Source organism: Equus quagga, chromosome 4 (assembly GCF_021613505.1).
Source record: "Equus quagga isolate Etosha38 chromosome 4, UCLA_HA_Equagga_1.0, whole genome shotgun sequence".
Taxonomy (NCBI): domain Eukaryota; kingdom Metazoa; phylum Chordata; class Mammalia; order Perissodactyla; family Equidae; genus Equus; species Equus quagga.
Genome location: NC_060270.1, coordinates 115913401 through 115939244, shown reverse-complemented (window position 1 = coordinate 115939244; position 25844 = coordinate 115913401). Strand labels below are relative to the sequence as shown.

The 25844-nt window shown below is 40.3% G+C and overlaps 2 protein-coding genes across 5 annotated transcripts in view; one reads left to right on the top strand and one right to left on the bottom strand.

Moving 5' to 3' along the window:
- Positions 1 to 9712, top strand: part of NFE2L2 (NFE2 like bZIP transcription factor 2) — a 32951-nt gene extending 23239 nt beyond the window's left edge. For both annotated transcript variants that reach the window (XM_046658697.1, XM_046658699.1), the window contains exons 2-5: positions 5783 to 6049; positions 6664 to 6753; positions 7419 to 7610; positions 8002 to 9712. In XM_046658697.1, the coding sequence (XP_046514653.1) occupies positions 5783 to 6049; positions 6664 to 6753; positions 7419 to 7610; positions 8002 to 9225 (1773 nt within the window). In that variant the 3' untranslated portion in view covers positions 9226 to 9712. The remainder of the gene's footprint in view (positions 1 to 5782; positions 6050 to 6663; positions 6754 to 7418; positions 7611 to 8001) is intronic.
- Positions 9713 to 14466: 4754 nt separating this feature from the next.
- HNRNPA3 (heterogeneous nuclear ribonucleoprotein A3) lies at positions 14467 to 24212 on the bottom strand. Of its 3 annotated transcripts, none has more exons than XM_046658701.1 (11): positions 24078 to 24212; positions 21915 to 22037; positions 21677 to 21823; positions 21385 to 21595; positions 20982 to 21071; positions 20804 to 20899; positions 20637 to 20714; positions 19989 to 20135; positions 19000 to 19119; positions 18839 to 18908; positions 14467 to 16075 (listed from the first exon to the last, which is right to left on the bottom strand). In XM_046658701.1, exons 1-10 carry the CDS (start codon positions 24147 to 24149, stop codon positions 18856 to 18858), a joined length of 1137 nt encoding a protein of 378 aa, XP_046514657.1. In that variant the 5' UTR covers positions 24150 to 24212; the 3' UTR covers positions 14467 to 16075; positions 18839 to 18855. The 3 variants fall into 3 exon arrangements, with proteins under 3 accessions (XP_046514657.1, XP_046514656.1, XP_046514658.1); XM_046658700.1 differs by lacking the exon at positions 14467 to 16075 and adding an exon at positions 18024 to 18746; XM_046658702.1 differs by lacking the exon at positions 14467 to 16075 and adding an exon at positions 18024 to 18746 and having other exon boundaries at positions 24144 to 24203.
- Positions 24213 to 25844: the final 1632 nt, after the last annotated feature.

Sequence of the window (25844 nt, the reverse complement as noted above, 5' to 3'; positions counted from 1 at the left end):
TATCAATTCTTCAGGCATGCCCTCAGGTGTTTTTGTAGCCTCCTATAGCTCATTTGGTTCATTTTCCAGCGGATGGTAGGATGCGATTCATACTCCATCCGGTTTTGCCTAGACTTATTTGAGTGGCTTCTATGGAAAAAAATATTAAACCAGATTTAGCTTTTAGGTGAGTAATATAACCACCTGGGCATAATATAGAGAGGCTGAAATGTATGAAAGAAAAACATTTCCAGGTGTAACTTCGATTCTGAATGCTGGTAATTAATATTCGGATGAAGAGGAGATCTCAGGGGAATAAACTTTAAAGGAAGACATTATTTATTATGTTCTTAATGGAAATACATGATTTTAAGAAGGAGTAACTTGAGACATTGTCTTGTCCTCATACTGTAAAACTGGAAGTGAGGATCAGTTTTCATTTTCTGTCTACAAAGTTAGTAATCTGTGCAACTTATTTTAACAGTTTATTAGTGAAATTTATTTTTAGAAAGAAACCTCCCACCACCTTCTCAGCATCCTCAGGACAAAGCAGAGGATGGCAGAGGGAGGGGAGGAAGAGCGCTTGGGAGGTACAAGTCTCATTTACCCATTGAATGTGTAATAGAAACCATTTTATTTTTCATTTCAAATATTTTCCAAAGCCTCAATTTACTGAATTGCTTTAATTTAGGAGGAGATTGTATTATCTTTGCTTTATCTGTTCTCATTTTTTTGGATCATCTGAGCATGATAAATGATGATTTGTTTAAGGCACTAAAATTGGCTTGCAAAAGACATATTTAATATGGGATTCTGTGTTCAAGGCCTCTCTTCTTTGTTTATCCTGGAACAAAGATGTTTGTTTTAAAGTAGTATGAGTTAATAGGCCAACTTCAGATTTCCCATAAAACATATAACAGATTACCCAGATGGCAAACGATGATATATATACATTTTAAATATGAATATTTCCGTTGAGCCAGATGGTGATTTAACTCAAATTGTCGAACAGTTATGTTTCTTATTACACTGTCTTCTTTTGTCTAAGCCAAGCTAGCGACAGAATTTGGGAACACACTCAGAAATTGCTAAAGGACAACAAAAAAAAATTCAGACACTAAGCGGCAGGCAGCATTTGCTCCACAAGGCACGGGAAGGCCCACAGCCAGCGCCTGGTTGCCCTCGGGAAGCGTTTTCACTGTCTTGAGGAAATACCTGTTGGAATATGTACAGACTATCCCCCTGCTTCCTCTCCCTCCCAAACCTTTCCTGTCTGCCACTCTGCGTGGCAGCCTTCCTCCTTGGGGGCTTGGAGGGGAGAAGTCGCTGTACTTCCCCAGCGCCTTGGATTCCTGTGCCAAAGAGCAGTTTTAGTTCTTCCTTGGGCATTTCCCATCCTCACTGTCCGGTGTCATGTTCTCCTTTGTTATGGGCTCCGCCCAGACCATTTCCTCTCAGATGGTGTGCGAGCTTTGCAAAGAGATGGGTCACTTGTGGAATAAGTCATGTGCCTGGTCACAGGGCTTCTTACAGGAAACGCGTGCTGCCTGTTGGGTTAGCACGGACCCGGCCCTGAGCCTGTGGGGCTCCCCAGCAGTGAGGCGGGTGGACAAGCCTCTGCTGTTCCCTCTTTCAACATAAAGCTTTGAATATTTCATACATTATCAAGTCCCACCAGGTTCTTTCTTCGGAAACTTATGTGAAAATTTAAGAAACGCAGAGTATGACATACCTTTTAAGGCTATGACAAGAAACCCGTTGTGGCTGCATTCTGAATTTGATCAGAATTCAAGTAGTCGAAATTCAGGGTTTTTTTTTCTTTAAAGGAGAATTTTTCTTTTAGAAACCTCTCATAGCAAGAATAAACATTACATAAAAATAAACTTAAAAATACAGAGGAAAACCTCTGAGAACACTTTGAAACCTGTTTTGGTCCCATTCTGATCTCAGTGAAGGCTGCCCGGCCTGCATAGGCATTGTCACTTGAAAGGTCTTCTGGTGGCATTCCTGGTGGAGATAGTAAGCTAGGGCTGTAGGAACCACTCTGCCTCCCAGGGTCCAGCATTGCTTCAGAGCAGGTAACGAGGACAGGATGCTCAAGACCTGATCCAAATGATGCTGCCAGTTTTATTTTTCCTGTTGATAAGGATCCACAAGGTGTCCTTCTCTGATCACGTTTGGGAAGTTTCAAAAGCTTGAATTGGTTTGGCGCTGTGCGTTGAAGGGTAGTCATATCAGGAATTGAGCAGCCGTTGAATGGGTATATGTGTGTACAAAATATACATAAAAGTATATGTCATTTATTTTCATTTACAACACATGTTGCACATGCCCACTAGTCAATTTCAGACCTTCCCTGAGTAGCAACCAAGTAGCTTCATTGCTGAATGTTATTTCAGGCAGCCACTGCAGTTAGGTCCACCACTTCATTGTTATCCAGTGGCCTGGAGTTTGGTCTCCCTTACAGCAAGTAGTAGGGCCCATCACTGTCAGCATGCATAACAGCGTTTGCATATACTTTACATTTATAGAGAGATTTCTTTCATGTCTCATTTGATCCACCAACATCTGTATGATAGGGGTAGGATGGAACAATTACAGTCATGCATTGCTTAATGACGGGGAGACATACTGAGAAACGCGTCCTTAAGTGACTTAATCGTTTTGCGATCATAGTGTGTACTTACACATCCAGACAGTATAGCCAACTATGCACGTAGGCGACATGGTACTAATCTTAAGGGACCACTGTCGTATATGCGGTCCATCGTTGACTGAAACGTCGTCATGCAATGCATGGCTGTATACTAAATTTATAGTTAAACCATCTGAACCCACTCAAGACATCTCATCTGGTGGGGCGTGGGGGAAGGGGAAGAAGAACAGAGTTCTAGCAGCTCGTGGTGTGGCTGCTACTGGTGGTTTTGGAGTAAATTACATTAGAAATTTTCTGGGGCTGGCCCCGTGGCTGAGTGGTTAAGTTCGCGCGCTCCGCTGCAGGTGGCCCAGTGTTTCCTTGGTTCGAATCCTGGGCGCGGACATGGCACTGCTCATCAAACCATGCTGAGGCAGCGTCCCACATGCCACAACTAGAAGGACCCACAACAAAGAATATACAACTATGTACTGGGGAGCTTTGGGGAGAAAAAGGAAAACAAAAATTAAAAAATGGATAAAATAAATTTTAAAAAATTAAAAAAAAAAAAAGAAATTTTCCTCCACCCTGCAGGGCTGGGGTCTAGGCAGGCACCGGAAAGGGCAGAGCTGTGAGCAGATGTTTCCAACATAAATTGCGTCAGTGCTCTTTCAGTTCTTTTACAAAAAAGTCAAAACTGGACACTAGTGTTTATCCTGGGCTCTCTTTAACAAGAAGCCCCAGGCCTAGGCAGTCTGAGGACAGAGAGGGAGGGATGTGTCAGAGTGGCCCCCAGGTGCAGGGACGAGTATTTGGGTTTCTCTCACTGATCTCCTGAAGAGCTCAGCGCACTTTGCGCATCAGTTTTTGAGGGGGATGGGAACAGGTATGGCCTTTTTAGAGAGAGAGAGAAACTAGAGTGCAGTCAAGATTGGTGATCCTGCATTCTTTTCATTCTGAGTGCTAGCGTTCAGCAGTTGCGAGTATACTGAACACCTCCTTACTATCTTGGTCTCTAGCTCCAGTTTAAAGAATAGCCTAGATAGGATAGGATACTGTATCTAGATTCACCGAGAAGACACGGCCCCACCTAATCAGAATTTTAAAGTAGACTGCCCTAGGCCTTGGACCTTTCTCTTTCTCATGACGCTTGAGTAAATGGAAACCAATCACTTTTACAGTGGAAATTATCCTCATGCTTTGTTTTAGTGGGCAGCCTGAGAAGATAGCCGTGTATGACTGAATGCTCTGTGGTTGCTATTTTGTTGCTTGTGGCCAGGAAAGCGATCCAAGTGACAGGTGCTCAATCCAGCCTTCAGTAAACTGGCCATTTCTTCACTCCACCAAGATGTCACGGCAAAGTATCTATCTGAAAATGGATTTTATATCCTCCCCAATTTAGGAACCGCTGGCCAATGATCAGATTTTCTATTTCTAGTGTAGGCTCGTGGTTAAAAAAGCATATGTCCAAGATTGAGGCTGCTTGGGTGCATATCCTGTTCACCCACTTTCTAGTAGTATCCCTTCTTTCTAGACCTCAGTATTCTTATCTGTATAACAGGGATATATGTTATCTTTATATGGCTGTTTTGAGGACTAGTTTGTGTTTATCTAAGGTACTCAGAACAATGCTTGGCATATAGAAAGCCCTTAACAGATGCTGGCTTAAAAAGTTACGTACACCCTAGCTGGTTCTAAAGAGCTACAGATGCCGTTTTAACTATACCTAGTGTGTGTGCTTTATACTATATATTATACTGTTCAAGGCTAGAATGATGATGAACCTCATGAGCAGGGTTTTGTAGCATTTGAGATTCTGACACCAACTTTCAGTCAAGGCTAGAGGCGGCCTGTTATCCAGCTAGCTGTTCTGCCTCTAGACTGGGTGGCCTGCTCCTCCTTTGTTGGGTAAAAATAGCCTGACTGCTCACTGAAGCAACCACCACGATATTTTTGTCCTTGGGAGGCTGAAAGTAGCAGAGCTGTAGACATCCTGGGCAGCCTGGTGCTGCCAGGCGCCATCAGAACTGAAATACCAAGTTTGATGTTTGTGCACGCCGTCTGCTGGCCTTCAGGCCCAACTCCCTTTCCACCTATGTCTTCACTTTCCCAGTCTTGAGCTCATTATTTTCAATGTAGATGATTTGTTCAATGGGAAATGATTTAAATTTCCTACGTTTAGACGTTACCGAAAACTAAAGTTATAAATCAGAAAAATTGCTTTTGATGCACTTGTGGTTAGGAAGATTTGGATGTGGCTCCTAGGCGTAGCCTTGTTACAGAAATTGAAATAACCATTCCCTCATTGTAAGATTCTCCTCTTATTTTAAAACTTAATACCTTCCATCTCTCCCTGGAGCTGTTTTGTTTCTGGGTTTTTTTTTTTTTAAGAGGGTTACTTACGATTTCTCAGGAGTGAACCTAGTGGGCACAACCCCTTTCTCAACTCTTTTGGTAGGTAACGGACAACCCCTCGCTTTACCCACGTCACAAGATTACCATTAGCCAGGGCTTTTTTACCAGTTTGTTCATGTCTCAGGTGCTAAAACTCAAGTCAAGAGGAAATTGTTTTAATAAGTGAGCCACAGCGACAAGAGTAGCAAGAAATGATGGAGAAAAGATAATCCAATGTAGGAAAGACTGAAAGAGTGGTGATACTTCACAACTGCTAGATTGAAAATTTAACCTGGGATTTTTCCCCTCTATAAAGTGGATATTTGCTGGGTCAGTTTAGGAAAAAATGCCACACATTTCCATGTTTTCCAAACTCCATTTCTCATAATAGCCCAGTGGCTTGGAGTGCTTGCTCTAATTTCTATATTCCATTAAACAAGTGTGGGATTTCTTTTACTTCAAGAACTTTTATGTGCAGTGTTTCTTACTTTGCTCTTTGGTGACCTCACCATCACCCAAAGATTAATAATCCAAGCAGCAAGTGATTAGAAGGGATGGCTGTGTCTGTGGGTTTGTTTTTTTAAAGAATGGATTCGTCGAATGGAATTAACTGTGCCCTTCCAGAACATTGGATCTGTGTTCCCATTCAGATTTTGTTTGTAATTTCCCCACCCCCCACCATCAACAATGGCATAATGTACATTATGTGGTATCTGCCATTTTAAAACCATCTTAACCAAGGTCTCTCTCCTTCCTCTTTTGTTTTAAATGTAGGACATGGATTTGATTGACATACTATGGAGGCAAGATATAGATCTTGGTGTCAGTCGAGAAGTATTTGACTTCACTCAACGACTTCAGCATGAGCTGGAAAAACAGAAAACACTTGAAAGACAAGAAAGACAAGAACAACTCCAAAAGGAGCAAGAGAAAGCCTTTTTCGCTCAGTTACAACTAGATGAAGAGACAGGTGAATTCCTCCCGATTCAGCCAGCCCAACACATCTCATCAGAAACCAGTGGGTCTGCCAACTTCTCCCAGGTACAGAGTACTCATCCTCGGGAAGGTATATGGCAGGGTTAAGGAAAGAACATTGACCCAGGAGTTAAAACATCTGGATCTGAGTTCCAGCTTTGCCTCCTACTACATCTTGACCTTATCGAGTCAACTTCCCAACTTCAGCCTTCAGATGAGCTCAATACCTGACTTCCCTCGCAAAGTTGTTGTAAGGGTTAGGAGGACATAATTTACAGGAAAGAGCTTTGTAAGCTATAGAAACATCAAGGAAGGATCCAGCAGCAGCAACAGTAGTGGCAGCAGAACTAGCAGTAGGGATTACTTATGGCACTAACTGTTTCAGGCACTGTTCAAAACACTTGACATAATTGATTTAATCAACACAATTATATGAATTGGGTACCATTATCCCCATTTTATCTACAGGTGAGCACTTGAAGCTCAAACAGGCTAAATAACTTACCCAGGGCGCTCAAGAAATTGGGGGAGCCAAGATTTGAACCCAGTCAGTCTGGTTTGATTCTGCACTCTTAACTATTAAACTGATTTCTGAAATGAATTATGATTAACTAGATTGTAAACGTTTTAGGAACAATGAATGATTTTCTTCTTCCTTTATGTCATTCTCTATTATCCAGGTTTCCCACATTCCCAAACCAGATGCTCTGAACTTCGATGACTGCATGCAGCTTTTGGCCGAGACATTCCCGTTTGTAGATGACAATGAGGTATAACATTTGGTTAACAGCAAGACTCCACAACTGCATCTAATGTATCCTGTATGGAGCCCTTTAACGTCTCCCCATTAAAAAAAAGAATGAAAAAATCTATTTTAGGAGGCAATTTTGTCAAGGAAACCCTGGCCTACAGATAACTTTACAATTAAAAGAAAAAAGACCCCCCCACACAGTACAAAACCAAAAATGTTTACCCCTGCATAGCGAGAAACATGGCTCAGCATAACCATGGAAACAAGTCAGTCATTTGTTTATATGGGTACTTGGAAATAAATTTTGGTAAGTAAAAAGCAAGCTGGGCAATAAACCAAGACTTGTTCAATTAGCAATTTTAATTAATCTGTTGTGGTTGAAGCACTACACTAGGTATTATATAGATAGAAATTAAATCCTAATGATTGTTCTTATCTATTTTGAAGTTCACCTTCAAACGCATAAGATAAAACAGGCTAGTAAATGAGCAAATTTGGAGTCAGATGGGGCAGTAACAAATGATTTGTTTCATTCAGTAGAAACAGGGGTCCTAGGTGGTACTTCTAAGTGGAGAAATACAGAACTGCAGCCAGTTCAGTTGAAGGTGTCGTGATGGGGCCTTGGAGCGTGCTCATCCACTGTTGGTGGCAGACTCATGTAGATAAATGCCTTGTCAATTTTAGGTTTCTCCAGCTACGTTTCAATCACTTGTTCCTGATATTCCCAGCAACATCGAGAGCCCAGACTTCATTGCTCCTAACCAGGCCCAGTCACCTGAAACTCTTGTCCTTCAGCCAGCCGTTGCTGATTCAGACAATATGCAGCAGGACCTTGAGCAAGTTTGGGAGGAGCTATTATCCATTCCAGAATTACAGGTAACTAAGACCTAATAAGTAAATCCCAAAGATGCTATTTTATATTCAGTGCCTTTAAATTAGTCACTTTGGTTATTATTTATATGCCACCTACTTATAGGAAAGGTTGGAGGGTGCTTTTAAATTAGTCATGACAGCTGCCCATGCTCTCTTAAGTGCACTTCTGTTAGTTAAATGGGCTGGATATTTTGAAGACAGATCAAGTTATAAACCTGAAGTCTCATCTAGGAACTCTGAAATTAATACATATGCTTTTTTATCTGTTGGAAATGGGAATTATCTCAGAATTATAGAAGAGCTTGATGGGGGAGAGAGTTTACCATCAGCTATAGATTATCAGCTATCAAAAATACTAACCTTGATTTACATACTCTAACTTTCTTTTCCACAGTGTCTTAACATTCAAAATGACAAGCTGGTTGAGACTAGCACGGTTCCAAGTTCAGAAACCAAAGTGACAGAAATTGACAACAATTACCATTTCTACTCATCGATCCCCTCACTGGAAAAAGAAGTAGGTAACTGCAGTCCACAGCTTCTCAATGCTTTTGACGATTCCTTCAGCAGCATCCTCTCCACAGAAGACACCAGCCAGTTGACAATGAACTCATTAAACTCAGAGGCCACGATAAACACCGATTTTGGCGATGGGTTTTATTCTGCTTTCGTAGAGCCCAGTGTCAGCAATAGCATGCCCTCCTCGGCTACTTTAAGCCAGTCACTCTCTGAACTTCTCAACGGGCCCATTGATGTTTCTGATCTATCACTTTGTAAAGCCTTCAACCAAAATCACCCTGAAAGCACATCAGAATTCAATGATTCTGACTCTGGCATTTCACTGCGCACAAGTCCCAGCATGGCATCACCAGAACACTCAGTGGAATCTTCTACCTATGAAGACACACCACTTGGCTTCAGTGATTCTGAAATGGAAGAGACAGATAGTGCCCCTGGAAGTGTCAAACAGAATGGTCCTAAAACACAGCCAGTGCAGTCTTCTGGGGATACAGTCCAACCCATGTCACCATCTCAGGGGCACAGTGTTCCAGTGCATGATGCCCAGCGTGAAAACACGCCAAAGAAAGAAGTGCCTGTAAGTCCTGGTCATCGAAAAACCCCATTCACAAAAGACAAACACTCAAGCCGCTTGGAGGTTCATCTCACAAGAGATGAGCTAAGGGCAAAAGCTCTCCACATCCCATTCCCTGTCGAAAAGATCATTAACCTGCCTGTTGAAGACTTCAATGAAATGATGTCCAAGGAGCAGTTCAACGAGGCTCAACTCGCATTAATTCGAGACATACGCAGGAGGGGTAAGAATAAAGTGGCTGCTCAGAATTGCAGAAAAAGAAAACTGGAAAATATTGTGGAACTGGAGCAAGACTTGGATCATTTAAAAGATGAAAAAGAAAAATTGCTCAAAGAAAAAGGAGAAAACGACAAAAGCCTCCACCTATTGAAAAAACAACTCAGCACCTTGTATCTCGAAGTCTTCAGCATGCTACGTGACGAAGACGGAAGACCTTACTCCCCCAGCGAATACTCCCTGCAGCAGACGAGAGACGGCAGCGTGTTCCTTGTTCCCAAGAGCAGGAAGACAGACGTCAAGAAGTAGACTTGGGAAGATGACCTTTTGAGCTAGTGTTTTTTTTGTACTGTTATACTAAAAGCTCCTACTGTGATGTGAAATGCAGAAATATACTTTATAAGTAATTCTATGCAAATTTATAGTCAAAACTAGTGTAGAAAATATAAAACTTTAAAAAGCATTAAATAAAATAAGTTATCAGTATGCTGAATCAGTAGTTTCACTTTAACTGCAAACTTAATTTCTTAGAACACCATTTGGGCTAGTTTCTGTGTAAGTGTAAATACTACAAAAACTTTATTTATACTGTTCTTATCTCATTTGTTACGTTCCTAGATTTATATGATACATCTGGCTAAAAAGCAAATTGTTGCAAAACTAACCACTATGTACTTTTTTATAAATACTGTTATGAACAAAAAAATGGCATTTTTTTATATTAAATTGTCTAGCTCTGGCAAAAACAATTTAGTTGAAAAGCTGGTACTAATAAAGGAATATTATGACTGTTAAATTATTTTTCTGGAATTCATTCGAGTTTATTCGGTCTTTTCCATGCCATTAATAATACATATGTTTAAGTGGTTTGCATTTTCAGAATGTTTTCACTGAAACATAGGAAAAGCATTTCACACTAAACATTCTGGTGGCAGAGATATAGACGAAGCATATCAAGAAGATATTTTCTCTCTTCAACAGCAGGAACATCTCAACCGAGGAAAACATCCTACTTTGACATGAAAACATGGATTCATTTATTCACATCAATAGTATGCGAACTATGTGCTAAGCATTGTTTAAAGGACAAAATGGGAATCCCTGTCCTCCTGAACTACTGGAGGAAGACAGCAAACATACAATACTATGCCAGAAAGAGGACTGGGAAGACCAGCAAAAAGGAAGCATTGCGATTTAAAATAGGCTTGTAAATAGGAAAAGCCTCACTGAGGTGGCAACATTTGAAAGTGTGCGAGACCTGTTCTCTAGAAGAGTATTGCAGACAGGACACAATCAGTCCAAAGGTTCTGAGGCCTGTGTAAGAACCAGGATTATATGGCTGAACAGAGGGGGAGAAAAATGGTGGGCAGGTAGAGTGAACATCGTACAGAGCCTCGTTAAGCCTCCAGAGGAGTAACATCTGATTTCTAAGTTTCCTCTGCCTTGTGTTGAGAACTGGCTAGAGGGTAAAGGTGGGAGCAGGGAGACCAATGGGGAGGCTCTGAAATAGTCACATGGGATACGCCATCATCCTACTGTAGGGTGACAGCAGGAGAGTGAGGCGGCATTGGATTCTGCAGGTTTCAAAAGTAGAACTAAAAGGGTTTCCTGACAGAATGGAGACAGGGTGAAGGTGGAGTCAGACTTGAACGTTCATCTTTAAGAACTGAACTGTCCAAGGACCGGCCCTGTGGCACAGAGGTTAAGTCTGGAGCACTCTGTTTCCACAGCCCAGGTTTGCAGATTTAGATCCTGGGTGTGGACCTACACCATTTGTCCGCCATGCTGTGGCAGCAACCTACATATAAACTGGAGGAAGGCTGGCACAGATGTTAGCTCAGGGTAATTCCTCCTCAGAAAAGACCTGAGCTGTCCAGATGGCTAAGGCTAGTTAGAGGGAGTCTAGGTGATGGGAAGATCAGTTCACTCTGGGACATACTGAGAGATTAAACATGCAACCAGCGGGTATAAAACCAAAGCCCCTCAAAACTGAAAATCTGCTGGCTGCCCAATAAACCATTTGTCGCACTGATTCACTATTTCTTCATCTAATCCAATGTCTGTCTGGTTTTGTTTTTAAGTGGGAAAATGGAGAGTCACCTGAGTTAATATGCATGTTTAGAATAAGCCCTACTACACGCAAATTATTCAGAAGGTTCTAGCAACCCATTAGGGAGCAACATGGTGCAGAGGTCCAACCGACCTAGCGCCACACCACCTGGACTTGCCGCCGCCATTTTTCTAGAACCCCCAGTAACTCAAAGCACTTAGACGCCATTCCTCATCCATAAAGCAAGGATAAGCATTCAGTGAGTTACTCCACAAGTACTGTGCCTAGCTCCTCGAGAGCACTCTAAAAACTTTTCATTTTCTTTAGCCTTGTATTACAATGCCTTTTTGTTCCAAGTGAAAGACCCAGAAGTCAAATTAGCTTAAGAATTCAGTTAACTAGAAGGCTCAGGGTTGAAAATGACTTCAAAGAACAGATCTAAGCATTCAAATGTGAAGATTCTGCTGCTGGCCTTTCTTGTATGGTCAAGAATTTCTTCCTGTAGTGCTGGTGAGATCCCTGGAGGAGTCATCACTTTCCCAACCTCAGATGACAAAAGTCTCAGATCTTGAGTGAAGTGCCCCACACTTGGACAAAACTATGGGTGGGGATTGGGGGTGGTGGCAAGAATCTGTTAGCAGAGCCTCATCTGGAGCACCTGGAATTGGCCAGCACCTACTACAAGGAAGAGCATTCTGGGCGGAAACCTGATGACAAATGCCATCTCTCATGTGCACTTTTAGTCAAGTTTCAAAATATTTTATGGAGCTCATTCAAGATAACTGACCTTAGAACCTTAGTACCTAAACATCATTACTTTCAAGTACTAAACATACTGCATTATATAGTTAGAAACTAAAAATTCACAGCATAACAAATCCTAACTTCCCCAAGACTGAAAAAAAAGTTTTCATCTCAATCTGGAATTTAAATATTAGAGCCTTACATCTGTCCTCAAATTAAATGTGGCTATCCAATTGTTAAACCTTGAACTGTTTCTAGTTTTAAAATGTGTACCTATGCCTTTACACTCAAGTATATCAAGCACTCTCAGAATTTTAACTGCATGACACTACATGTTACGTAAGAAACCATTTTCTGACTGAGATTTCTTGAGCCCTTTTGAGGGAAGGGGTGGACGCTCAGACATACCTTACAGACTTCTCATACCCATGCTTCTGTTTTAAGCCTCAGAACATTTACAAAGTAATTCTCATTCCTATTTTAAAGATATTTATCAGGCCAGTTTCAGTTTTCAGCTGATGCTTTTTAGTACTTTTTGAGGAAGTGGAAAAAATTTAAACACAATAAAAACTTCAATCCTACTCGGAGAAGAAGTCTCAAACTTGGGAATTATCTTTTAATGCCACCCAATAAAATTTTAGATCTTCTTCAGGATATTATGGCAGCACCCACAATTACCACCAAAAATACTCTCTTTAGGGACCAAGGACCAGGCGCTAAGGCTCTTTAAGCCCGTTTTCACATTTAATCTTCAGACTTAAGGGTAGGTATCATCTCTGTTTTACAAAAAACTTAGCTGAAAACTGTTCTTAATCTGGATAGAATTTAGGTCAGGGAATTTTGATTGGGAGAACATTACTTCTTTATTCTCATTAACACTAAAACATTTCCTTCAATGCTGCAGGCAACAAACCACAATGGTATTCACAGGACTTGTGACTTTCATACTTGAAATCACAACTTTAATATCAGATTACTGTTCCAAGTTTCTCAAAATACCATTTATGCATCACAACTTCAAAGGTGTAAGTCAGACCCACCGCTAACCTCACTTAATACAGCACCCATTACTAAATCAAACAATATTTTGACAACTGTTTTCAATGTAATGTTTAATTCTACATATTTAACGCATATGAAATAAACATCCTAAAGGGTCTATTGGCATCAAACTGTCAAAGGGGAGCATGGCATAAAAAAATTAGAAAGCCACAAATAACTCGCCCAAGCTCACAAAACTACTACTATAAACTTTTTACTGACAAGTAAAACCTGCTATGTAAGAATCAAACAAAAACCTAATTGCATTTTCTTCCAGCACCTATTAAATAAGCGTGTGAGAGCAGATAATTGAGACTAAATCCAAACACATCAGAGTTCTTTGGATGTAAGCATACTTTACACTTCTGTTGACAGAAATGCATGGACTAATACACTTTTTAATTCTTTTTCTCCCCAAATACCCCCTAGTACATAGTTGTATATTCTTAGTTGTGGGTCCTTTCAGTTGCGGCATGTAGGATGCTGCTTCAGCATGGCCTGACAAGTGGTGCCACGTCCACGCCCAGGATCTGAACCAGTGAAACCCTGAGCCGCTGCTGCGTAGCGGGCGAACTTAACCACTCGGCCACAGGGCCAGTCCCTGGACTAACACATTTTTAAAATGACAATTACCTGTAGCTTTGATAGAGCTAGTTAGCATCTGATACAATTTCCATCTCTGTGATTATAAGCCCTTTATTAATTTTAATGGCCATAGAGATGTAGTGAAATTTAACCATATCTTTTGCAAGTATTTTAAAGGTGTCAACACTTGTACTCATTATTTATCCACACTTATCCATAAATGTTAGTAGTATGGTAAATAGTAAATTTCTACTTCCTAGCCTTCAGTACTGTGCTCATTTAACCTCTAGCATACAATGCACAGTTCAACGTGCCCGTGTGCTTCCCATTACGTGTCTTTGAAAACAAGCAAAAATGGCACAATTTACCTATTGCTTTACTCTCCCCTCAACCTGTGGTACTTTCTATTCAATTCTAAGTCAACCTATTGTATTAGCAAGATCCCATTTTTGCAAAAGGAAACAGTAATCTTTAAAACATTTAATTGCAGTGTTATGATTACATGGATGCCTCCAATTTTTTATCTTGTTGCCTGAATACAGTTAAACTTACTGTATTTTCATTCTGAGAAAGTAAATATATACTTATTTTTGGTAGAAATGAAGCCTATTCCTGTTCTGAGTTATTCTGGGATTTAAGTATTAAACTGGAACTATAAGGTATTACAGGTGCAGAGAATATGAAACTACTGCATGTACTACAAAACCAGTGTTGACTACAAGCAAGATGCGTCACAATTCTTTCCAAAAAAAATCCTCACGTGGCTTCAATTCACAAAGCATTTCACTTAAAATGTTCTTAACATCTATTAATGAATGCTAAGAACCCAAACATTTGTGCTATAAAAACATTTCTTAAAATTATCAAAAACCTACCTCAAAAATTTATCAAAGTTGAACAAATGACTGTTATCACCTTTACTTGGGTTATACTGTACCACTGTAGCTTAAGGCTAATTTCATGAAACCTCTTTTCCCCCAGCCCACCCTCACACCACAAAATGCTCAACCACATCTTTTAAATTGATATGTGAAGGCATTCCAAGTTGCCTGTTAATTATCTACTAGTAAAGTATGTAACATTCACCTTTAGCATTTAAGTCACATGAAATTGTGAAGCGACAAAACACACACATTTCTAAAAATATTTTAATGAAAAAGTTCTTTCTGTAAACATTTCATTATACTACAAATGAAACATTTGAATCCATTACAGACCACCTCTTGTCTTAAAAATCAGAATAAAACACACTGAAGTTTAAAATTCTGTTTATATAGGTTAACAATCCTTACATTTACCCCTGCACATGCTTATTCACTACTTTGTGACAGTACTGAAACTCCAAGAGATACTGTTTATTAGAAATGTTTCAAATTGTGACTTAGATACCGGAACTCTTAAAACCAAGCCTATTTCAGTTGTTTAGTTCCATAACAGATGTTCTTTATTATGAGATAAATTTCTTCTTTAGGACCTGAGTGCTGTCGAGTTTTTTTTTTGTTTTTGGACCAATGTAGTGTGGGAAGCAGTAACCTATGAGTTGGTTTGACAAAATCAGTTAAAAAGTTTGCTGCAACCATTTCCCCCTTACATAACTTACTTTGTTTACCGGTGCTATGACTTAAAGAGCATTACATTTTTCAGAAATGACAGTGGAACTACGTTTAAAATAAAGTCACTTTATTTCTTTATAAAGAAACGAGATGGACTGGAAGGAACAATGCCTTTAAAAAAGAAAATGTTTCCTGTCTTAAGAAATCTACTCCACTAAAACCATGTTGTAAAGAAAACTTATTAAAAAGCTATTATTACCTTATTCAACACTTCATTCTATGGTGATGTGTAGAAATTCGGTCCTGATTTAGACACGGAAACAAAGAGCCAACCAGTCATTTTCTGAGAATAATCTCTGGCAATCTACTCTTGTTTATCTAAGAACTTGATTTACTTATAATTTAGAGACTAATTTTAAGCCTCTGTCCCCCCAAAAGTATTTTTTTAAAAAGTGAATCAACCTCAATTCTCAACTTTTGACAAGCCCTTTGGGGGCAGCAACAATAGCCCTTGTGAACAATCAGCAACTGATCTCAACAGTAGTTGAGTAGTATTTTAATTACTCTTTTGGAAAAGTTGTCTTTTAAAAAGAGGATTAGCAAGTTAGGCCCCACTCCTGGTTAACAGGTTAAACACAAAAAAAAAACAAACAAAAAAAACAAACTTAGCCTTAGTCCAAATAATTCCCTAAATTTCTATTCAAGAGACCTTATACATGAGGCCACTTGAACGAACACCATCTTCTCCACCTGTATCCTCTGACACCTCCCCAGCGCCCACTCTAAGGCGTTTTCCTAGAGCGCGTTGGCAACTTCACGCTTCTGTTTTAAGTCAGGCTTATTACAAAATCTCAGGTTGCTCTTCATCGAAAATCGACTTTACCTAAAGACACCAACAAGGACTTGGATACACGGGGCCACATCTGACTAAGACGAACACTCATGGTTACTGCAGGGAAATTTTTTAAATTGTTTAAAATGTGTTGAATGTGGTTCCAAGAGTTTTCAGCTGAACAATTTTGCCAACGTACCTAAGACTTTTAAAATATGTAATATCAATTTGTTGGGAAACAAATGGTGTCATCAGGTTTTACTGTGAGCTACAAACCTTACCCAGCCAGAAACCTTCGTATTTAAGATGGTAGGAAAGACATTCCTCTTTTAGGCAAGTGGGTTCTCATTCAACCTGCAAATCAAAAAGATTACTCTTACCTTGCTTTACAAAGAATTACTCTTTAATTAGTGAAAAAATTCAAATGCAAGCCTTACCTAATGCTTATTGCCCTTCCTTGCAGGTCTAAATGCTAGACCTAGTGACTGTGGCAACTATCTCTCATTGATGTTCCAAAAGGCGAAGAGCTCCTTCCTGCTAGACTTTCTTCGATATTTCAGTTGTAATAAGCAGATTTAACTAGCTTTTGGAAAGTTGCTCACTATCACCATAGTATCTTATGCCTTCACTTCTCTGTAGTTGAAGCTCTTGCTGCTGCCTTGTCATTCTTTATTTATGCTGACTTGTCCATACTCAACAGGCTGCTGAAGTCCTGTCTTAGTGAGTCTCCTTTGATCCACTGTGCTTAAAAAGCACATCTTAGGTCCTTTAAAGCTGGTTAAATCGCTCTCCTCATGGCTTACTTTTCCACACTGTTCACAAGAACTAAGCTAATACAACTTATAAACAGGTCACATACACAGATTTCACCTGCTTATAGGTTGCGAACACAGCTTACTGAAAATATTTCCACTATTAAACTAGTTCCAGAACACAGAAAGTTTGTTAACAGTACAATTAACCTCATATGCCATTAAAGGATACTGTCAAGGTTGTGTCAAACAATTTCACAAACATAGAAACAGGAAATGTTAATCTCCCCCATTCCTTTAACCTTTATTATATGAATAAAAGAACTTGAGACAATTTAGCTCAATTTTAATAAAATGTTTCCCAAGCATTATTTTGACCAGGTACCCAGGTTTAAGTTATGAACATTGACAGTGTCCATTTATATAACCACACTTGAAGTTGTTAAAGACTTAACCATTTTCTAATATTAGCCTATTTTCTATGCTGCTTATTCACATATGTCCATTAACAAACGGAATGTTGTCTGTTACATTTGTTGTTTTGTGAGTGTTTTCTGGAAAACTGCAGTATCTGTGAAGACCGATTTCCATGCTGGCATTGCATGCATCCAAATATTAATAATGCACAGAGGCACAGAATTAGAGCAACAAGAGAGCATATTCAAACACTAGCACGCCCCATTCCCCTTTTTATTGCTTGTTTTGCTTAGTACTTCTTAAAACAAAAGTAATCTCAAATCCAACGTTCAACTGCCAAAGAAAGAGTAACAGCAGGGCACATACTTAGGGCTCGAATGAAATTGAAAGCACTAGCTGGCGCAACAGTAGACAATTGGTTTTTATATATATGACCTTATTATCTAAAAACTCTTCTCAACCATGGTCTCCCAAGCAAATTGCTAATTCATACCAACATGATTTAGGTTCAAGCATAAACATGGAATAACAAGTGTGTTCTCTGGGATTTTAAGTAACTCAGGACCATCCAAATTGGAATCGAGGTTTTTGGCAAGTGAGAAGCTTGTACTAAGCAACTGTGCTACACTTCTGCAGTTAAGCCATTTGGGATGATTTTATCTAGACTATCCTTGGTTTCATCCAGTAAAATGTACAGGGTACAAACAGGAAAGCATGCCAGCCAGTTACGGGTTCAACAATGCATGATTTTTATTCTCTTGCTCTGAGAGCTTGTATCAAAAAAATATATATGTATACTAAACCAAGGAAAACTGAAGATTTATGGGCCTCTTGTGCTTTAAAAAGGAAAAAATTCAGGTAGCCACTAATGTGCCCAGTACAGCAAGGCTTAGTGGTCCTGCATTTAGAAAAGTTTCTAAGGTAGGAGGAAAGGGAAAACATCCACTACCCCTTTCCAGAACTTAAACAGAGGGCAGTAGACATTCTTTACGCCCAAATAAAACTATGGTAGCACTTGACATGTGACCAAGGTGAATGTAGAATGGAGGTGTTCTCAACACAGCTAGAACTCGGCAAAGCTAACACACTAAAATCATTACATTTTTGAAAGAAAATGCACAAAAACCAAATAGGAATTTTGAGATTTTTTCATTTGAAGGTAAATCTTAACGCTATTAAATTCACAAATATGCTAATTTAAATACCCAATTCTATTTATCTAAAACACACATTGCAAACATACAAACATCTATTCTCTCCACATGTCAGAGCCCATTCATTTCATGGTTTGGAAATGGGGAGAATAGAGTCCCCTTAAACTGCAAGTCAGCAGGTGTTTCTTTACAGTTAACTTTAGCAAAATTCATACAAAATAGTAATTAACAATGATCTTCTTTACTTGTTAACTCACAAGGAAACACCTTCAAAACTGCATTTTGTTAAAGTTTCTGTACTAAAATGTAGAAAAACTGAACTACACAAATATTGAAAAGTTAAAAATTCCTTAATTTTTTATTCCTGGTACCACTACCACAATTTACAGGGCAATATACCTGATGTAATGAAAAGAAAAAGAAAAAGACAAAGCTACAACAGATAAAAGACCTCAGGAATGTACATCTAATTGACACTACATTGCATTAATCAATAGCTGCACTTTTTGCAAACTGTGGCTATGACAGTCCTGAACAAGAAGGGTTTCCTGTTTAAGCTGCAGTAACTTTTCTGACTATGGATCATCGTTCCTCCTGTGGCAGATTTTTACAGTTCCTCTAATGCATTTGGGACGACTGTCTCAAAGTAACCTGCAGCTTTCCTGACAACTCCTCGCTCTCTCTCCTGCTAAGAACTGTAGCCTGTTGAATAATACAGGATAAAAAAATTATTACACTCAGTGAACAGTTCCACATATTATTTATCATCATGATTAAAATTTAAAGATACCTACCCTCTTCTGTTGAGTTTTTAGAACCTTCTGCTACCATATCCACCACTTCCACCACCAGATCCATAACCACCTGGAAATATACATGTAGAGTTTTTAAAGAAATATATGAGTTTTTGAACTAAAAAGGCTGTTAAGAATTTTGATTAAAAAAAACTATTTACCACCATAGGGACTGCCCGAACTTCTTCCACCAAAACTTCCCCCCTTCATGGGTCCGTAATTTGATTGCTGTTGTCCACTATAATTTCCGAAATCATTATAGTTTCCACCACCATAGTTACCTAAAATTACAAAGGTTTTATTTGTGGTTGACCTACACAATTTTTTCCTCTTTTAACATATGCAGCTATTATCTTTGGCAATCATGGCAGCATGCCCTACAACACTTAATGCAACCCTTTGAAAAGAAATTTCACAGAGCTACCAAACTCTACCACAAACACAGAGGCCCATTAGGAGACCTCAGACATAGTGAGAGAAAGAAAGAAACAGTGGACGATGGTCCAAAGAGCACATAAAATAGATAACTTTACATTAGATGCTACACCTCAGCACATGTTCTCTCCTTCATACCACTAACACCTATCAAAACCGCCAGTGTTTGATTCACTCTAATCCCAACGTAATACAACTTTTACATCAACCACAGCAAGTATTCTAATTCGTTAAGAAAAACCTCCTGTTGTTGACACATTACTACAGTCCAAGAAAACCCAGTGTTCCTAACAAACTTCTTTATCTATAATATCACGGAGTAAAGATGGACTTGCCTAAAGTCTGCAACCTGTGACACAGTAGGAGTCAAAGTACATTTGTCACCTAGACCCCAGAAGATACCCTATTCATTTCAAAATGTCTGCATATTCAATTTACAGTTCCCATCTGTCCACTTTAAATGTGTCTAGAATTAAATAAAATTTTGGCAATACATTACTTATAAATGTCCATTTCAACTAAACAAAATAAAAATTGAATACATTTTACCAATTTACAAAATAGCCAACAAAGAAAACTGTTTACCCACCATCTGAGTATTCTCTATTATAGAACATGAAATTTGACCATATGCTCCTTTTAACACTTTTTCAAACATCTGTAATGGTACTATATATAAACAACACTGAACATTTAAAAACAAGTGAAAACTTACCACCGCCAAAATTTCCTCCTTCATTGTAACCATCATATCCTCCACCACCACCGTATCCACCACCTTGGTTTCCATATCCTGGTCCTCCACCACCACCACCACCATACCCTCCTCTACTACTATAACCAGGACCACCGCCATAGTTGCCTAAAAAAAATCGGGTTACACAAAAACATAAATGCATACAGAGGATCAAGTTATTCAACTCTAGTTTATGTTACATTTAAACCACTGAATAATAAACCAATGAGTTGATTTAACTCTAAAGCCTGGTAATACCCAGTCAACAGAACAGCAAGAATCTGGGCTAGTAAGAATTCAGATGAACACTTAAATATCTTTCGGAACGAAAAAAAAAACTGTTTTAATGGTCTAAAATTTCACTAGGGAGAAGAGTGCAGTCTCCTCTGAGACATACAAACAATTCCAGCTCGACTGGTAATATAAAAAATTTTATTAGCCAAAACAAACTAGCTACTGTTAAATATTTAGGGTGAAAGTCTAGTCTATGGTTATTAGTTTAGTTTACTTTAACCGTCAAGCCGCACAAGTCTGGACTGAAATTAAATAAATGTAAACAGGTACTTAATTTTCAACAAAGTACAAACACAAAGCCAAACCATCAAACATCAACTTAAAAGAACTTACCATCACCTCCAAATCCATTATATCCACCATCACCTCCTCCGTAACTACCTCTGCTGCCACCACCTCCACCATAGCCTCCTGAGGAGAGCAAAGTATGAAGTGAAGGTATACAGTCAACTTACCAATAAATATTAGGTAGACATGTACTTAGAAAGTAACGAGCCTACCTCTTCCGCCAAAGTTTCCACCACGGCCGAAGTTACCTCCACCACCTCCGAAGTTTCCTCCACGACCCATAAAGTTCCCAGATCCACCTCCACGACCTTTAATACAGGCAAAGAGCTCTTTGAGAATCTTACCAACACTATCTACATCAAATGTGTATGTATATATGGTACTACTCACCTCTCTGCGATCCAGCAGACTGCATTTCTTGTTTAGAAAGGGCCTTTTTCACTTCACAATTATGCCCATTAATAGTGTGGTATTTCTGAACTAATTTTTTTAATCAAACAAACAAACAAAAGTTAATGTTTGGAAAAGCACAAATAAATGATACCCTCTATCACTATGTAACTCATTAATATATCAAAAAGGTAGTAACTCGGGGGCAGGGGGACACGGACATTAATAACGTTTTGTTTCTTGACCCAGATGCAGGTTACACAGGTGCAGTCACTTATGAAAATTGAACCATACGCTTCATATGCTATGATGCACAACACAAAATTGTAAGCATCTGAGCAAATTTCGTGTAGAAAAAACTATTTCTGCTTTCTCATTCAAGTTCCAATACATTGCCACTTACCAACAATTTTATCAACTGTATCATGATCATCAAATGTTACAAAAGCAAATCCTCTCTTTTTTCCACTCTGCCTGTCTTCCATAACTTCTATGGTTTCAATCTTGCCATACTTTTCAAAGTAGTCTCTCAAATTATACTCTTCTGTATCTTCCTTAATACCACCCACAAAAATTTTCTTCACTGTTAGATGGGCACCAGGCTTTACAGAATCCTGTAAATGAAAAATTCCTAAGTCAAAAACCCAAATTTTTACAACAATTTCACGTTACACAACATGGCATTATTAAAATACCTCTCTAGAAACAGCTCTCTTTGGTTCCACTACACGCCCATCAACCTTGTGTGGTCGAGCACACATTGCTGCATCCACCTCTTCAACGCAAGAGTAAGTCACAAAACCAAAGCCCCTGGAACGTTTTGTTTGGGGGTCTCTCATTACCTACAAAATAAAAATTTTAAAACACTGAAACACACCTCCACAGGTCCTCTACCCTTTTTTAAGAAGCTTTTTTTGTCCTTTAGTAACTTACAACACAATCTGTAAGGGTGCCCCATTTCTCAAAATGTTCTCTTAAACTATCATCTGTAGTTTCAAAGCTCAGACCACCAATAAACAGTTTTCTCAACTGCTCTGGTTCCTTTGGATCATGGCCCTGGGGAAACAAACGAATACATTGCAATTATTTCTTCTAGCAGGTGAACTGCTGAGAAAGATGCGCAAGCTTTTAATCTGCTACAAACAGTAGCTCAACACCAAATTCCTGTACAATTAGCACTTCGACCAGTTAAAAATTTGAGTAAGATCATAAACATCAACTGATTAAAGGAACCAAAATACCAAGAAATACTATAACTGAACTTTTAAATGACATGATCACTGCGACTAAATTGAAGTCCAAGAGAATTCCAGAATCGAGAATCCCTTAATTTTAAGGTATAACTAAAAGCACGTGGGGATAGATTTTAGAAATTACTACTGAGAAACCATTTCCTAAGAAACCAAAATGTTGTAGAAGCAGTGTTTCATCCATGCCATTTCTTTTCATGTTTTCCTTCCTGATGCTACACCCTAACAAGCATTTAATTTTAAACCATAAAACTGTTAACTACAACTTAAAAACTGAGTGACAAATTTAGGAATTCACCTGTTTCAAGCAAATCAAAATGTTAAGCTGAATATTCCTCAATACAAGGCTAAACAAGCATTTTCCCCAAAAGAAAACTATGAAAAACATCCACCACGTATCTTCATAGCTTTCTGTAACCAATTTATGTTATACGATATATGCTGCAAAAATTACCTAACTGCTACAAACGGCAAAACTTCAAATACAACATTTCATAGGTTCACAAAAAGGGCAAGGTGGACTTAAATATGCCATATACTGCTTGACCAGAATGCAGCACAAAACAGAATTGAGATTTTTCTTGAAAATTAACATGTGGCCTGAATTGTTTTTCAATTTAACTAACTCTTCAGTAAATTACATAAACTGCCATTTAATGCATGCATTAAGATACTGTTCATCAAAAGTCCTTAAATAAAGGGGCTCACATTCACATTCTAATGTCTTCCTGAGTCTTCTAAAAGTAGAGATCCTAAGGCATTTAACATGAAGAGACTGTCACATGCTAGAAGAAAATGTTAAATAATTAACAGCCTAAAGCATTAATTCACTTAGTCTCCTCTTCTCAACTCTAGATTAAATGCATTTAATTAACAATACAGAAAGCTGACACAAAGAATTACAATTCACACAAAATTATCTCAAACAAATGAAAAATTCAACCGTGGTTGCAGTCCTCTAAAACAAAAATCCAAGAAACTACAACCAGGGCCGACCCATCAGAAACGGGGAAAACGGAAACCAAAAAATGTTTAAGTTTCTATTTTACATCTGCACTCAAGTTCTGAGACAGAGTACTTCACCCACGTGGCGCGAAGATATGTATAATTCTAAGTACTTTAGCAAGATTAGCAGATCAGGAAGTATTTTTAAGCAGCCAACTTTTTAAAAAATTCCTATTTCCAACTGGGTGCTGCGAAGAAAAGAACAGGACAGAGAATTAAATTCTCGTTGCCTTAGAGAGGTCTGTAAGGCCTAGAAACGCGCCGGCAGAACTTCAGCGAGAGCACAACGCCCCATGCTTCGAGACCATTTGCGGTATTTTCGGCCGGGCTGCCTCCTCCCTCTTCCTTCCGATCCCGCGCTCTGGTTCCCGGCGGCGGAGCGAGGCGGCGGCCATTGCGGGCCAATGCGCCATTTCGTAACGCGGCAGCGGATCAATGTCAATGTGGCCGCCGCCCGCCTGCTCGCTCGCTCGCTCGCCCGGATGTGCCTGCTCGTCCCCTCCCCTCCCCCACCGCCTCCTCCCAACCGCTCCCGCCGAGGCCCGCCATGCCGCCCTCGGCCCCGGATGCGAGGCCGCGCGGTCGGCGGCCCGGCTCGCCTCCCGAGGTCTCGCCAGCCACGCTGCGCCTCCGAGGAGCCACCTGTGCAGCCGAAGGAGAAGGCGAGGCGGGCGAGGGGCCCCGAGGAGACCTCCAAGGCCCGCTCCCCTCCCCCTCCCACCGCCTGGCTCAACGCAGAGCGCGGGACAGCCGACCCAGTCCACCCGGCCTCCCCGCTCCCACCGAGCCAGTCCCCCCTCGCCGGCCACTACCCGTCAACCCCCCGCTCTCCCCCTAATACCTCCTCCCCCCGGCGGCGGCGGCGACGGCCGGAGTCGGGCTGGGGGCGACCGGGCGGCGGTTTTACCTCCATTTTGAGACCGGACTCGCCTCTTCCAACTCGAGTTCAATATGGGACCGAGAGGAAGAGGCGGGGCCAGTCGTCACGTGACGCGCTTTCTGCGCGCCGCCGGCCCGGCGGGGGAGGGGCGAGTTTGAAAGGGGGCGTGGCCAACTGGGCGCGAAGAGGGACTGGACGAGCGGGTTGGCCGGCGGAGGGCGGGGGTGTGGCGGGCCGCGGGAGCGCGCGCGCCTCGCCAACTTCCAGTGCGGCGCCGCCCTTGCCGCCGTTCGCGCTCGGGCGGCCGCGGGGACGTCAGCTAGGGCTCAGCCAATGGCGAGCGCCCACGTCGGGCGAACGCCTCGTGACCGCGCGTCACCGGAGAAAAAGGCCTTTGCCTTTCTTCTCGCGCTCGTGTCCCCTCCCCCACGTAGGCCGCTGGGTCTGTATTTCCGAATTCATTTCATTCCCGTATCTGAATAAAACCACACTTTTTTCTTCTGTACTAGTATAAGGTTGCAAGAAAGTCCTCTCGCGGCGTTTCCTCGCTCATTTCCAAATGCCAGGCACCCGGTCTGTGACTGCGATGCCCACGGTGAGGGCCTGCACTGAAGATCTTGCGACACCTACGTATAGAAATCTTGGGCACCCTGGAAAGGCCTTAAAACGCGGCTGACATACTGAAATTTCACCCTTAACGAGCTGAGGCAGGACCGGTCGAGGTCTGTTCATTAGGGACTCATTGATGTCTTGAAATCTGTCGGCACTATTTTAACACTGTCTAGTTAGTGTGGACAGCTGAAGCAACTGTTGTCACGGACGGAATTCAAGGAAAGGTTTACAAAGTTTCCAAAAGTAGGATCACCGGATGTGCTATCTGTTCGCGAGTGATTTTTACCTTAATTTTCCAAGTGTTTTGTGAGGTATAACGAAGGAGATCAACTAAAGTGTTAGAAACTAGAGATCTAATCCTTTCTCAGACTAGCCAAGTGATTTTAAATCATTCGACCTTGCTGAGTTTTGGTTTAAATTTTTTTAATTAAAATGGGGATGAGATTAGGAGATCCCCAAGACCTATGATAGCCATAAATTACCTTATGGGTCCATATTTAAACAAAGGTACTGATGAAAGTGACCACAATTGGCAAGTCTCCCTATCCTGCTAAGAAATGTCCTGTATTTTAATGTGGCAATGGATATGAGCAGCTCCTTTAGAATTGGTCTGGCCATCCCTTAGAAAGATTAGAAATCTAATCAATTATATTGTAAATTGTTTGAAAAACAGTTTGTGTTAACAAATGAGGAATAGTCGGCTTGGAGTTTGGAAAAAGGGAGGACAAAGAATAAGAATTTGTTGATGTTTATCTAGTATTGCACAGGTGGAACAGGTGTTTTATTTGGGAGACATAAACAGAAGGTACTCTGTTCTGGGCCAAAAACCAGTCACCAGGCGTTAATGTAACTTGAATGAAATAACCCTCCAAACTAGCCTCCTCCTATTGCTCTGATTCCATTATCACAAGCAAACTATATGTGTACTGGTTATCAGGTACTCCTCATAGCCAACAACAGTGCTTGAGACAATGGGAAAATATTCCCTTAGTGTCTCATTAATATATCAAGGCTTTTTGAGTTTGATTACTATGATATAGGCATGAATAACTTGGTCAATTCTCAGTATGTACAAAAACACAAAGTTAAAGACCTTAGGGAGACGGTATTCACACC